Source organism: Aethalodelphis obliquidens, unplaced genomic scaffold, assembly GCF_003676395.1.
Source record: "Aethalodelphis obliquidens isolate GAN/ISIS:26980383/991018 unplaced genomic scaffold, ASM367639v1 scaffold16, whole genome shotgun sequence".
NCBI lineage: Eukaryota > Metazoa > Chordata > Mammalia > Artiodactyla > Delphinidae > Aethalodelphis > Aethalodelphis obliquidens.
Genome location: NW_020837960.1, coordinates 25972107 through 25988171, shown reverse-complemented (window position 1 = coordinate 25988171; position 16065 = coordinate 25972107). Strand labels below are relative to the sequence as shown.

At 41.9% G+C, this 16065-nt stretch overlaps 1 protein-coding gene across 5 annotated transcripts in view; it reads left to right on the top strand.

The window, feature by feature from the left end:
• Positions 1-16065, top strand: part of FRY (FRY microtubule binding protein) — a 425952-nt gene that overhangs the window by 211429 nt on the left and 198458 nt on the right. For all 5 annotated transcript variants that reach the window (XM_027116557.1, XM_027116555.1, XM_027116558.1 and 2 more), the window contains one exon: positions 6998-7197. In XM_027116557.1, the coding sequence (XP_026972358.1) occupies positions 7078-7197 (120 nt within the window). In that variant the 5' untranslated portion in view covers positions 6998-7077. The remainder of the gene's footprint in view (positions 1-6997; positions 7198-16065) is intronic.

Below are 16065 nucleotides of genomic sequence, written 5' to 3'. Positions count from 1 at the left end.
CTTCTCAGCCCAGGGCTCGAACCCATGTTCCCTGCATTGGCAAGCGGATTCTTAACCACTGTGCCACCAGGGAAGTCCTCCACTTCTTAATAATACTCTTCAGAGGAAAATAAATCATCTGATCATAGTTGGAGGGTTTTTTCTTTTTGTCCTAATTTACTTTCCATGACCTTCAGGGTTTCTGGTCATTTTGAGTACTTGCAGTCCCTTTAAAATGCCATTTCTTAAGCACCCTCATAAATGCATTTGTGGACAATTTATTATTGGTCTATACACAGTGTGACACGTTCTCACAGTAGCTGCGTCATCCTTGGTTTATGTTTTATGCAATGTTCCTGTAATCCCAGTAAACAAAATAAGTCTTACAGGAAAGGAGGGATTGAGGGGGGGACGTATGGCCCTAAAGAAGGACCCAGTTCTTGGTTACAAAAGGGGTTTGCTCTCCAAACCTCTAAAATGAGCGAGGCACCGAGAACTGGCAGAAAGAATAATGTATACCCAACTGTGAACAAAGAAATCTAATCAGTGTACTCCTATTTTGAAAGATAAGGTTACTTAGATCTCTAGAAAGTAAAGTTGTTTAAATAGACCTTCATTTCTAGGAGGAGTACCTACTTTGAACAGTTACTACATACTATCTCAGGATACTTTAAAAAAAAAAGTAAACCATTTTCTTTTTCAAATGCTCACGGTGTGGTTCCAGTAATGGAAACATCAGAAGAAGCATTGAGTGTTTTGAAAGCTGGCTCTTTGCTTGTCTGTCTTTGTAAGCTGCTGAAGAGCTGGCAGAGATGCCCCCTTTTCTGAGTCCTGTACTTTGTGAAGGAGGTGAAGAAGCCGTGTGTCTGGTCAGCATTTTGATTCATGCCCTTCACAGGCTGGTTAAAACTCTCATTTCCAATCCAACTGACACAGATACAGGCAGGCCACAGGGATGGATCAGAAAAGCAGACCCTGCCTGAGGCAAGCGCTCTGGGTTTTCTGGACACCAAGAATGCACGTGTCTTTCATCCCTCTCCACAACAGTTGTAGACTGTAACATCTAAGCACCTTTGGGCAGATAGACAAGAGCAGGTTCCTCTATTTGCTCACTCAATTTAATTTTCCCTTCGTCTTTTAGAACATATTGCAGTCTAACACATTGTGTGTGTGTGTGTGTGTGTGTGTGTGTGTATACACACACATGAAATTGCTGATTATATGACCCTGCCTCAGTAAACTGTAAACTCCATGAGGGCAGGACCCATCTGTTCACAGCTATCTTCCCAGTGCCTAGAACAGAGCCTGAAGCCTCAGCCCTCATTCGTTAAATATTGGTTGAAGTGAATGGGTGAAAGCATGAATGGATGGTAGGCTATAACGAGCGATGGTATTAACGTGTCTGAAAACCTAACTGAGAAAAACAGTTGCTCTCCTGTAACATAGATCGCCACTTCTAGCCTCTGGGGCACTTACACAGGGAAACTCGTTACAGCCTTTCCTTTCCTTAGTGTCGCAATAAAAATGTAGCTGCACCGTGCGTTTTGGAGCTGTTTGTGCTGGTGTTGCAGTTAGGAGGTTAGGAATTCGTGGAAATGTGGGTAACTCAGGGAAATTGTACTGAAGACCGTAGCCAGCTAAGAGCAGTCAGGCTAAAAATTAAGGTATTAGTTGATGAAATTAGGGGAAAAAAGAGTCACTCTCAAAAGATCATCACTTGCGGTCAGAAATAGATCTAATAAAGAGGTAACGAATGGGCCGCAAAAGCCTAAAACAGACTTCTAACAGATTAAGGAATGGAGCCTGCTGGATAGAAGAAGTAGACACCCCGTAAAAGGGGGAAAACGCCTCCTGAAACCATCCAGCAGAACCAACTGAAACAGAATTTAGCATGAAAGTAATAAAATAGCATCAACAAAACCCATTTAAGACCAAAGAAGAATTAGAACATGTTTCCTCCGAGATTAAAATGTAAATGGGAAAATATAAGCAAAGCAAATTTCCAAAGATTCAATAGTTAGAGGCCTGATTAATATCTGAAAGTGATGCTCTTCTCTTCAACCCCGCCTCAGCTCCCCACCCGCCCCTAGGAACACCGGTTTCAGTGACTTTCTAGGGACATTGAGCTGTTGTGTGAAAATAGGAAGATGAGATGAAGAAAAGGAGAGAGGATAAAGGCAGATGGAGTTGAAGCTTAAAAATCCATCACATACGAGAAATTTAAATGAGAAAAGTGTTTACTCCAAGTTAAATTGTTCCTTCGACTTGTCTTTAGGTGGGGAAGAGGAGATGATGGCCTGTCAGGACCCTTTTATCCTGAGGGATCCGTATTTCCAGAGGTCCCATGTTAAGAGGATGTTGACCATCCAGAGGAGCTGGGTGGACTGGGGCAGAGCCCAGTGGAGGGCAGGGCCTAGACCCAGCCAGTGGAGGAGAAGGGAGTGACCGGACCCTAGAGTGTAGACAGGCTTCTTGCCCGGCTGGATAGAAAGCAGGGAAAGCAGTGGAGGGGAATAGACTCAAACTGTAGGGTGCCCTCAGTGCCCACGGGGGATTGCTTCCAGGAGCCCTGCAGATTCCAAAACCCGTGGATGCTCAAGTCCCTTATATAAAATGGTGTAGTATTTACATATAACCCACGCCCATCCTCCCGTATATTTTGGTTCATCTCTAGATTACTTATAATACCTAATACAATGTAAATGCTATGTAAGTAGTTGTAAGTACAGTCAATGTAAATGCTGTGTAAATAGTCGCCAGCCCGTGGCAAATTCAAGTCTTGCTTTTTGGAACTTTCTGGATTTTTTTTTTTTTTTAAATCATTTTCCATCCAGGGTTGGTTTAATCCACAAATGCGGAAGCAGAGGAGACAGAGGTCAGACTGTAACCGCCTGCATTTGCAGAGCTGAAAAATGGGGCCTTAGTGTGGCAATTACTGAGTTGGTGGTTGGTGTATATGTTTCGATGAAAAAGAAGTTTTAGTTAAAAATCAGACCTATGAAGAAATAGATTTAATTTTTGAGAGCAAAGTTTACCCGTTAATATACCAAAACGTTTTTAGTGTTTTCCTTTTGAAATGGAAACCTTTTGCAAATTTATATCGTTCTTTTTCCTCACCTTCTCAACTACAGGACTAGATGTTGAACTTATTCTAACCTTTCCACGGGACTCAGGGTTATCGTCGTGAACGCTAATCATGACAGCCTGCAGAATGGAGATATCCTTGCCCCCAGTGTCCTATTCTGTGGCCCTGTACTAACTGGCTTCGGGCAACTGCATTTTTAAGTTCTGCTGGCTTTTCAGAGTTGTGCCTTTTTTTCTCCTTCTGCTGTTAGTGCATCTACCCATAGATGTTGTACCTTTCCCTTGTAACTTTCTGTTTCCAGACTATTATGAACTTAGAAACGAGACAGTTGATCTTAGTTATGTGTAGATTAAGGGCAAGCAAGTGCTGAGGGAGGAGATAACGATTTTTTTCCAATGGTAGTGATCTAATGTTTAGTGTGAACTATGACTAAATTTCAAGTACCAGGAACATGTATTTTCTGCTTCTCAACTATATTTGGTAACAATCTATAATTTGAGTCACTGAAAGGTGCCATGAAAATTATCCTAACAAAAAGCTAGAATTTGTTATGAATTATGGTGGGAATGAAGAGGGCTTTCTAAAACTTGGGAGTGGGTCTGGTTCAAGGACACTTACCCATTAACTCTCACGGCATCTCCATCTGCCCAGCTGGTCTGTTTGCAGCCAGAATGATGGGCACCCTCTCCCTGAGTCGCTTTCAGCTCAGACACAGGGCTCCGCTGGGCTTGTATAGTTCCAGCTCGCTAAGGCTCTGCACACAGACTTTTGTACTCACAAGGATGTCTGGGCTTTGAGGTATTGGCAGATACCATTTTTTATGATAGCAGTGAATTGGTACTTTGGCCTTTTAAATGGAAGAGTTGTCTGGGAGACATTCTGATACCTGCATTTCAGCTCTTCTGGTTGAAGATGCAGCTTTGCAGGAGGACTGCTGCAGGTCACTGTTAGGAAAATTCTCTCACTATAGTTAGGACTTTTAAGCCCCAGAGCCTTATGATGGTGGATCTGGTCTTGCAGTTGTATCCCGTCAACCTGACTATTGCTGTCTTCTAGAAATGGATTAAGTCCTGTGGAAAACTAAGGGGAATAAAAAGTCCTCCACTTAGACTTCTTCGGTTTCTGTTTCAGTCTCAGTCCTGTGGCACAGTGCCCTTGATACAGAAAGATATCTCGTGGAGATCTCACGTCCTTCTGTAGGTTGGACCTGGGAGGCTTCCTACTTCCACCAGGTTCTTGCACTTAGGGTGGGAGGTAGGGCAGAGGAATGGACTTCATTTGCATCACCTGATTTTGAATATGCCCTTTAGAATTAATAGTACCTTTCAGTAAGCTGCAAGGAGTGCCGTTTACTAATGACTCTTCACTGCAAATGTTTCACCCTGTTCCTTTCAAACTGTGACCACTGATTCTTCTCACAGTCTTCCCTCCTTACGAATCACGTCAAGACATACAAAAGTAAAGTTAGATGTCATTTATTTATTTAAAGAGATTTATTAAGTATTACCTGTGTGAAGAACTCTGTATTAGATCTGGGAGGCTACAGTCTTGTGCGGGGACACAGAAAAGTATGTGGTTCAGTTACAGAGCCAACCCTCAGCAGAACTGCGTGACTAATTGATAATGACTTCACTTGTCAGCCATCTCTGGAGCCTTCCTTAGGTCATGCAGGATGTACAAGGCCAAAGCGCCAGAGTTAAACGTTTAAACCTTGTCAAACAGACTGACCAGTGAGGATGGGCCTGGGGGAGTAGGTTTCATGGAGATGAGAGTAAGAGTGGTTCTGAAAGGCCAGGAGGATTAGATGAGCAGAGAAGAGTGGGAAGCAGCAGCGGAGGGCCAGCAGGAAGGCGCAGGTGAGAACGGTGCACACCTGGGCCAGCGAGGCCATCAGCACGACTTGGGTGCATTCAGTACCAGGCCATGTGTTTGAAGCAGGATGAGGAGAATTGAGAGCCGTTGAACATTTTGAGCAGAGATGTGTTCGAATTAAGCTGAAGGAAGACTCGTTTGGTATGTGAAATGAGTGGAATTAAGCCAGCAGTGGGGCTGCTGTAATAATCTGGCCGTAGGTTTCCAAAGGCCTAGACTAGGATGGAGCTAGTGAGAATGGAGAAATGAGAAAATGGAATCGTATACAACCGATTTTATTTTATTTTTATAACTTGAGAGGCCGTGTTCTTAAAGTTTAGTGGTAGTTGAGATATGGGAAGACCCTCCAGATGTAAGGGAGTCCCCAACTGTATGGCAGGTTAAATGAAGTGGAGAGGAAGGGATGTTAGGAAAGAGTAAGAAAGATGACAGAGAATCTACATGACGTGAGAACACGCTGGTAATTCCATAAAATTAATACAATTAATAAAATTTTTGCCTGGCTTCCTCAGAATTTAGCTTGAGATAGAAAGAAGTTTAAGAGAAGGCTTGAATTTATTTGTAGTTTTGAGAAAAGTGTGTTCAGCTTTCATGGAGAACTGTTTCCCTCCTTTATTATCGATGACATACCCCCATTCTCTTGACAGCCAAACCAATGTCCAAACTGGACAGTGGAGGGCAGGGCCTAGACCCAGCCAGTGGAGGAGAGGGTAGTGACCGGACTGTAGAGTGTAGATGGGCTTGCTAGCCCGGCTGGATAGAAAGCAGGGAAAGCAGTGGAGAGGAATAGACTCAAACTGTAGGATGCCCTCAGTGCCCACGGGGGATTGCTTCCAGGAGCCCTGCAGATTCCAAAATCCATGGGTGCTCAAGTCCCTTATATAAAATGGTGTAGTATTTACATATAACCCACGCCCATCCTCCCGTATATTTTGGTTCATCTCTAGATTACTTATAATACCTAATACAATGTAAATGCTATGTAAGTAGTTGTAAGTACAGTCAATGTAAATGCTGTGTAAATAGTCGCCAGCCCGTGGCAGATTCAAGTCTTGCTTTTGTTTTTCTTCACTCCTCTCCTTAATCTCTGTATCCAGTCACCCAAACTATCTAGTTTTCCTTCTAAAAGTCTACTTTATCATTGTCCTCTCCTCAGCATACCTAATGCCTGTCACCTAAGCTCACCTACTCTCATATTTCTTTCATTGAATATTGTTAACTGACCATCTTACAGGTACTTAGGTGGAAGGGGCTAGTCCTTGTTAGAATTCAACATGTCAAAGGGTAGTCAAAAGTAGGGAGACATGAAATTTTCATTTATGAATAAAAAAATCTTTTTCTGTAACTGTCAAAGCAGTGGTCCGTCTGCTGCATCCTGAAAGGAGGCCACTGACTGGAGATTCTGATAATGGCCTCTGTTCAGGATCTAATCCAAGTAGGGAATCTGCACATTTTATAAAGGATGGGGAGGGGCATCCTGACTTGAACCGAAGGATGGTGAGAGGGAAACGAACCCGCACCTTGGATGGCATAGATGGCACTGCGTGAGCCTGTTATCCTTCAAGAGGGGCATCCCTTTCAGGAGCAAGAGCCAGCTGGGCTTCTGAAAATTGGTTCTTGGAAACTTCTGGAAGGGACGACCCCAGAGTCTTTTCCATTATTAGAATGAATGTAGAAGACAGAATGCTCCTGGTTATCAGGCAAACCAGGACAAGGAATCACTTGTCTTCCCCTGTGCCTTTTCTTAGTCCGTTTCCCTGGAACGTAAAAAAGAAGCTAAAAACATCCTAAATGTTTTAGGATTTCTCAGCTGTATTATGTCTTTGCAACACAATTTACCTAAAGCAATGAGGTAACCAGAAGTATTTCAAGATATATACGGCATAACACACACTTATATAATCAAAATAGTTAAATCCTAACACCATAAGGCCAGGTTATGATGTTGAGTACAGCGTTCTTCATGTGATTCATATCCTTATATTTATGGTTTAACATAGCCAATCTGAATATTGATGATGTTATTTTCAGCCAGTAAGAATATCCATTCTGTGTTTTCAGCTTCTCCAGTTGGCAACGGTTATATCAAGCCTCCAGTTCCACCCGTATCTGGCACACAAAAGGAGAAAGGGCCACCAACCATGTTACCCATCAGTGTGGACCCAGACAGCAAACCTGGAGAATATGTCCTCAAGAGTTTATTTGTCAACTTCACCACTCAGGCTGAGCGCAAGATTCGAATCATTATGGCAGAACCCCTGGTGAGTATGCACAGGAGACTTGCATCTTTTTAAATTCATCTTGACACTGAAGATAGATTTTACAGCGCTAAGAAAGGATGGATGGCTTTTCCCCTAGTTTCCAAATGTTCGATACCATAGGTAATTTTTAAAAGATAATAGTTCAGTGTGCTGATTTAAGAAAAAAATTGTGGATGCAGGACTTCAAAACAGTCCTTAGCCAGTACGGTTCAGCAGCGCGCTTCACCACTGCATTTAGGACAAAGAAGTATAATTTCACGTTAAGCCTAATTTAACGTTATTCATCACAGAAAAATTGTGTTCATAGCCTCTGCTGTGTCATATACTTTCGTCAAAATCTTTTGTCCTATTTTTAAAGTAAAAGAAAAAAAAAATCGTCATTCTTCAAGGGCTGGCCTGAGCTCCCAGTCTGAGAACATATGGTCTCAGTGACATCTTATCCGAGGAAATTTTTTGGTGAGTCATTCAGAAATACCACTCTGTTATCTGAAAATTGGAAGACCGGAAATTCTTGACTCAGTTACCTTTAGGTCCATTCTTAGACAGATAATGCCCTTCAACGTCAGTAGTCAGTGTCTTTCTTTGCAAATGATTCTGCTGCAGAATAAGGCTTGTGGCTTCCGTCTCACGTTCATTACTTCAACAAGGGCTCTAAGGACAGTGTGCTGAATCTCCAAAGGACAGTCAGAAAGGAAGAAAGTCCAAATGGAAGATTCAGATTACTTGTTTTCTGACCTTGGTAGGCCACACACAATAAGAGAAAGGAAAGGAATTCAGAGTGACGCAGCTCTTTGTATGAAGCTTGGCTTTGTACCTCCTGTGAGGAGACTGGGACAGGAGAAGAGGTCTGGGGTTGGCTTTAAGGCGGGGGTCCCCAACCCCCGGGCCGCTGAGCTGTGTCGTTAGGAACCGGGCCGCACAGCAGGGGGTGAGCAGCGGGTGAGCCAGTGAAGCTTCGTCTGCGGCTCGCTCCCCACTGCTCGCATTACCGCCTGAACCATCCCCTGCCCCCCATTTCTGTGGAAAAACTGGTTTCTACGAAACCAGTCCCTGGTGCCAGAAAGGTTGGGGACTGCTGCTTTAAGACATCATAGCTTAAAATAATTGAATGTAATAGTGAGCCCACCGCCCAAGTCTCAAAAAAATACGTAACGGATGATATTCGACATCATCTGTTAAAAATAACCTTTATAAGAATCACAATTTCAGGTTTGGGAATCAAAATTCAAGAATATTTAAGTGTATGGTTGCCCGAAAGTTACAAACTTTGCATTTTAACGTTTTTATTAGATCAGTGAATACTAACTTCCTATGAAGGAAAATGTTTTCTTGGTTTTACAGTTTAAATCATTTATAATAAATGAAACCTTAGTACTGTACCTTTTCCCCATTCACCTGTGTTTTTGTGTTTTTAGTACTGTTGCTACTAATAATAGCTAATATTTCTGGGGCACTTACTATGTGCCAAGCACTGTGCTTAACTTATGTCCTTTAATCTTCATGATGACCTTAGGTAGGTAGTATTTATATCCCTGTTTATAGATGGGAAAAGCTGGCACAGAGAGGGGAAAGTAATTGCCCAAGATCACACAGCATTGATTTGATTTCAAGCTCGTTCTCTTCAGAGCCCAGCTCGGAACCATTCTACACTCTACTGCCAGTCATTTTCATGGAAAGATACCTTCTTTCACTTTTTTAAACAAGCCAATACAGGGATCCCCATAACTTGAGTCCAAAACTCACGTGCCCAAATTGCCATTGCTCCAAACAGTCCCGATCCCTGGGACCCTCTGAGCTCCTTGAGAGTTGCTGAGGCAGCCCAGGCCCCCTCCCCCTGCCAGTGTGGGTCGGGAGCCACCTGGGTTCCAGAGATCATGGGGGGAGTTAAGGAGGAGAGAGTTGGGAAGGCACAAAAAAGAATCGTTTCACTCCTTGCCAGTGGAACAGTGCCAAAGTAGCAGGCCAGGGCTCTCTGAAATTGTGTATTATGGTGGATTTTCCCAAGAAACTGGGAAGTTGTACAGTAGTTGAAAGAGGTGCTTGAAAGGCTAGATCCTGAGCCATCCCTGTTTCCAAAATAATCGTTTAGATACTGTTACTTAAGAATTTATGAAGTAAAATAGTTTAGGTTTAACTTTTTCATCTTGAGTTTACTCAGTTTGGCACGTGTTTGCATGACATTTTTCTTCCTGGAGTAAACATCATGTCTGAAAAAGTAACATGTACCACAGCTTTCTTTTAATTAGAGGTAGCCATTTTTGTTCCTTTCTATGAGACAAAGGTCCCCAAACAAGAAAAATGGAAAAGAAAAAGTGCAAGTCCTCTTCATCAGCAAATTTTCATTGTGTGCCCAGGGTGAGAGAGTTTATTAGATGCTGATGGCCAAGTAGATGGACATTGTGTTTTTAGCTGAAGAAATGTATTCAATCAATTTTCAGTATCGTTGCTTTTTATAAAAAGAGACTATTTACTCCCCTTGTATTTTTTGGCAGAGATGTAAGCTTCTGTGCCATTTCCATTTCTTGTCTGCTGAAAAGTGCTTAGTAATTTTTGCCCTTGTATTTGCTTCCTTATGGGGCAATAAATGAGTAGATTCTGTGGCTTGTTACCTGATTCTAATGTAAGTGTGCATTTGGCATTTGTTCTGTAGCCATAGCGAGAAGAGGTGTTATTTTTGATGCATGTGTAGTACATTTAAAGGGAACTCCAAATACATGTGCTCTACTATTTCTTTTGCTGAGGTTGGCTTTATTTAGAAAGATGTTGAATCTTTTAAAAACCTGGATTTATGTGGGCTTGTAGCATATCACAAAGTTGTATTCTGTTATCTCTAATATAATTAAAACCTGTATGGAATAGCAAAGGTAGTTTTTAAAAATTTTGTAGTATAGATTTATTATCTATGGGGCTACTCAGGAATCTGTATTTTTCAGTTTTATTTAAAAAATCCACATCAGTTAGACTGTGTGGGATCAATTATATACAATATTAAATTACAGTTGTATTTACGAATTACCAGTATCCAAATAGGTAACTTAAATGGGGAAGAAAGGACAGGAACAAAAATGTTCTACCAAAATAAAATATTAGATATTTTTCTTGTTAAACATCTTTCACTGGTTCAGCAGTATTGTTCTTTGTATCCAAAAGATGCTCAGATCATATTCATAATATTTATGGATAAGTCAATAATTTTATTCTGTTTTTGTTGCTTCATGGGGTCATTTGATAGCATTTGCTCTTGGCTGGTACCATTATTTCACCTTTCCCAAGCGAAGTGTTTTAAACAAGGTAAATTGGGTCATCTGTATCTTTTTTATATTTTTATTTCAAAACAGAAAAAGTACAGAAAACAATGTAACAGATGCTTTCCCTCTTGCCTCCTACTCCTTTCTTCTGGTTTAAATTTTCTTTTTCCCAAAGTATATCTTTTTGTAGTTCTTTAAGTAACAGTCAGTGGGTGGGAAATCACTCAGTCTTGTTTATCTTGGATGCCCATATTTTCCCCTCAATTATCAGTGATAGTTCAGCTAGGAATAGAATTCTAGTTTGACATCTATTCTCCTTCTAGGCTTTTGACAGTCTATTTCACCATGTTGCCTCAAGCATTGCTGTTGAAGAGTCTGGTTGATTTGCTATTTGTTTGTGGATTATTTACTTTTTTCTCTGTTTGCTTTTATGGTTTTTTGCTTTGTGTATAGTGTTCTGCAGTTTCACTACATTGTGTGCTTAGATGTGGATTTATTTATTTTTTATATATATATTTTTTAAATTTTATTTTTTGGCTGCACACAGGCTTTTCTCTAGTTGAGGCGAGCGGGGGCTACCCTTTGTTGCGATGAGCGGTCTTCTCATTGCAGTGGTTTCTCTTGTTGCAGAGCACAGGCTCTAGGCGCACAGGCTCTAGGCGCACAGGCTCAGTCGTTGTGGCACATGGGCTTAGTTGCTCCGTGGCATGTGAGATCTTCCCGGACCAGGGCTCGAACCCGTGTCCCCTGCATTGGCAGGCGGATTCTTAACCACTGCACCACCAGGGAAGACCCTGGATTTATTTTTATTTTCTTGTTTGAGACGCATGTTTCTTGAATTGAGGGTTCATATCTTTCATCAGTTCTGGAAAATTCTTAGCCATTAATTATTTGAATATTGCCATTTCTCCACTTTTCCTCTTCTCTTTTTCTGGCATACATATTAGATGTACATTGGACCTTCTCATGATATATTACATATCTTTTTACCCTTTAATTATTTCTACCTCTCTGTCTCTGGCTACTGCATTCTGAGTAATTTTCTCAGGTCTATCTTCAATTTATTAATCTTATCTTGGGCTATGTCTAATCTGTTGTTTAATGTGCCCAGTGAGAATTATAATCTTGGTGATAGAATTTTTTATTTCTAGAAGTACTGTTTTAAAATCTATTTAGGTGGGTTTTATTTTTTTAGGTTTTTTTAGGGGTTTTTCCCTAACGTTCAGCATTTCTTTTTTCTGTCTTTGATCACCTTAAACATACATTTCTGTGTGTGTCCTCTTTTAGGTTAGCCCCAGAGTCTTCACCATCTGGGCCAAATATTACATTAATTTCTTGGTTTGCAAGTTTCTGCACCTAGAAGGTGATATAAATGTAAGCTCCAAACTCTTGTGACACTTGAGACTGTGGTTTCAAATTCTTGGGGAGGATTTTGTTGTTGTTGTTTTTACCTAGAACCCAGGCAGGGGTCATTGGAATATCTTTTCATCTTCCCGTGCCAGTGCATAGATTTGTCCCTAGTCCACTGTTTCATTGTTTAGGACCAGGGTTTATATAGGTGTCTTATTTCCAGTGTCCCACCTCTCAAGGCTCACAGCTTTGTTGCGTGTCCCCAAGTGGAAAACAACAAAAAGCCTCCAGCATCACGAGACCAGTAGTCCTCTCCCTGTGTAGCCACTACATCACCTCATATCTTTCTGCCTTTCATTTCCCTTTTCCTTTCTGGTGAACTCATTTCTGCCTTTAAAAAAAAAAATCTTATACTCCATTCAACATTTCCAAGTGTCTGTAGCATGTGAGCTTTTGCATTACGTTTGTCCATTATCCGGCCAAAGCCCTCGGCACAATTCTCGGTTTGCCTTTCATGCAGATAAGGGCAGGTGGGTCTTTGCACTGTGAGGTTCCTGTGCAAGCAGACGTTCCCATGGCGAGGTGGGGTGTCCCCAAGATGAATAAAAGGGAGAGTGAGGGGATCGTCACCAAGTCTTCCTCTTCTGATCCTGCCTGATGAGTTTCCCCTAAATACAACCTGTCCCTTTCATTCTCTTATTCAGATCCTTCATATCACACCCTTCTGCTCCCTGATTTAACTCCAGCCTACCTTTCTTCCTCCGTGGATCTTTATGTTGCAATTCTCTGCTTGCTGGCCAACGTGTGTACAGCACACTGTCCCCTCTTCCTGGAATGCCCCTCATCTCTCCATCCTGCCTATTTTTCAAGGCCCAACTCAAACACCTTTGAAAGGTTTACTTGATTTCTCCCCTGCTGACTCCACACGATTATGCAGTTGTGGATATACACACTTGTAAATCTCTATTTTATCTGAACCGCCATATCATTATCTCAAGCAAACTGCCTTCATTAAATAAGAGTATTAGAGTAGACTAGAATAGAAAATATCAGAGAACATTATAGATTTTAAGGGTAGATGTTGTTTTACGGAACTTTCAGTTGTGTGTATATATATCAGACCTTGGTATAAAATGTATATTTTTATGGTATAAAATTTATATTTTAGGGGTGGAGGATACAGACTTTTTGTAAGTTAAAGAAGCACGTTACTAGTCTTTAAGTTCCTACAGGCATTAACTGTGTCTTATCTACACACACACACACACACACACACACACATCCCTGTGTCTAGAAAATCTCCTTTATATACAGTAGACAGTGTTTTTTGAGTATAGGAATGAATGAATAGATAGATGAATGAATGGATGAAAAAAATATTAATAGGGACTTCCCTGGTGGCGCAGTGGTTAAGAATCCGCCTGCTAATGCAGGCGACACGGGTTCAAGCCCTGGTCCAGGAAGATCCCACATGCCGCAGAGCAACTAAGCCCGTGAGCCACAACTACTGAGCTCACGTGCCGCAACTACTGAAGCCTGCATGCCTAGATCCTATGCTCCAGAACAAGAGAAGCCACCACAATGAGAAGGCTGCTCATTGCAACAAAGAGTAGCCCCTGCTCGCCGCAACTAGAGAAAGCCTGCACGCAGCAACGAAGACCCAATGCAGCCAAAAAAAAAAAAAAGAAAAAACTATAAAAAAATATTAATATAGTAGCTCAAAAGGAATGTAGGATCCTGTGTGTTTCTGAGGTTCATCTTGCCAACCTCTAAACAGATAATAATGGATCTTGTTCTGTCCTTTGTACCCCTCGGCAGATGAATGCCCTACAATCTGCAGAGTACAAGGGACGTTAATTCTCAGCCTTCTGCCTTGGGGCATCTAAGGATACCTCATTATTCATGGATACGGTCACCTGCTCCCACTTCACCGGAGCAGTGTGTGAAGAAGAGAGTCAGGCTGACTCTTAGCGGTCGGACTCAGCCTCAGAATATACGCTCTCATTATCTCTGAGTCTGTCCGGTTATATAGCATCTGTCACTGGAGTCACAGGCAATTACCTTCTCAATAAACTCTCTCCCAAAAAACAAGGCTCTCCAGCTTTTCGAAATTCAAGAGCTCGCATAATCTTGACTTTGCAGATTTAATGGAAAAGAAGGGATAAAACAACTTTTCATTCAGCTTGATCTGGATCTGAATCCTGATGCTGCCTCTTTAGTGTTGTGAGGCCTTGGGCCAGCTAGTCAGTCTCCCTTGTTTCTCATTTGCAAGAGCCTAGCTCATGGGGTGGGTGAGAGAATTCGAGGTAATGTGTGGAGCTGTGACGCAATTCTTAGCACGTTCTAGGTACTCAGTTTTCACCGCCATCATCATCCTCATTGTCATCCAGGAATTGGTATCAATAACCTCATCCTCTGGTATGTTTCTCTGGTGGCCAGCCTGGGGCTTCCTCTCTTTGTGTTCATCCAGAAGGAGTGGAAGCTTGAACAGGGTGGTTGGATGCCTGCTGTTGCCATGCCCTGTTATTGTCAGATGGTTGTTCTGATCTCTGCCTTGGCAATGAGAAAGGTATAGCCAAAGCTGGTTTAAGCAGACCTGGTCTGGATCCTGTAGGGATTTATGCTCTGGGAGGTGACAGAGGCAAACAAAAGTCTACAAGAGAAGGCAGCAGCCCCACTGGCTCACTGTTGTCTCCCGCAAAATACTTACGCGGGTATAAGTTGTGAGGACCTAGGAAATGAAACCAGGGATTTGAGGTGAGTCCACATAGAATGGTTTTCCAAGGCTTTCCAAGAGGAAATTTCACAGGCCCTTGAGGATCGGGGTCTCGGAGACAAGTAGGAACATTGTCGTGCCAGGTTGTGCTGGGATGTCAATGGCCCCAAATGTGAAAAGCTGGATTATTCAACTAAGTAAAGCAACTTCAGAAAATTTCATAACTTTCTTTTTTCTCATTCATATGTTTAAATTTATTGAAAACGTCAGAGGGAGAAATATCTAATTTTCTTAAAGTTAGTCGTCAAATCAAACTGATTTTTCCTTTTTTCCTGTTTTATTAAGCTATAACTGATGTATAACATTGTATTAGTTTCAGGTGTACAACACAATGCTTTGATGTATTGTGAAATGATCACCGCAATAAGTTTAATTAACATCCATCACCTCACATGGTTACAAATTTTTTTTTTTTTTTTGCGGTACGCGGGCCTCTCACTGCTGTGGCCTCCCCCGTTGCGGAGCACAGGCTCCGGACGCGCAGGCCCAGCGGCCATGGCTCACGGGCCCAGCCGCTCCGCGGCATGTGGGATCTTCCCGGACTGGGGCACGAACCCGTGTCCCTTGCATCGGCAGGCAGACTCTCAACCACTGCGCCACCAGGGAAGCCCAAATTTTTTTTCCTGTGATGAGAACTTTTAAGATCTACTATCTTAGCAACTTTCAAATATACAACATGGTATTATTAGTTGTTGTCACCATGCTATAAGTTCATTCTCAGAACTTATGTTTGTAATAACTGGAAGTGTGTACCTTCAAGAATTTCCAACCACACTACTCAGGCTGCCTGTTTTGTCCACCCTCCTTCCTATAATTTGACCAATACACAAAAAACTTGGTTTTTCATCACAGCCCTGCTACTAGCCTCTGCTTCCAGCAAAGTCACTTAAATGTGATCCATCATTGTTTTTTCTTCTATGAAATGTTAACAGTCAAGCCCAGTTTTAGCTCTAATGTGTATAACAAATGAAATATAAGCATTAACTCTCCACATCTCTGAGTGAATAAGTCATATCCCACTGAATCCACCTTGGTTAAAGCTTCTATTGTCCTTGCGAGGAGCTGCAGTGAAGCTAAACTGGGTACTGGACCAGGGGTTTCATCTGGATCTACAGCCTAACAGCATAAAATGTCAACAGGAAGAAGAAGAAATTCTAACTCACCTAAGACTTAGAAAGCAAGTAATGTATTCTCTACTTTAATTGAAACGTGGAGAGAGGAAAAGATCTGCATAACCTCAAAAGAAGAACACACACCTTTCATCTTGTCCTTTAGCAGAGCCTATGACTGAGCAGGAGAGCAGAGCTTGCCTTCCTGTAATGTTTCCGCATTTAAAAACATATTTCGGATGAAAGGTGATGTGACAGTGGGAAGATTTCATTATTGGGATTGCTTGAGCTTTGATAGCCCCTGCTCACAAAATAGCTAATGGATGAGATACAGGCAGGAGCTTTCAGATGTTATCCCTGTGTTGAGCTTGGAGCGTAGGTGAGG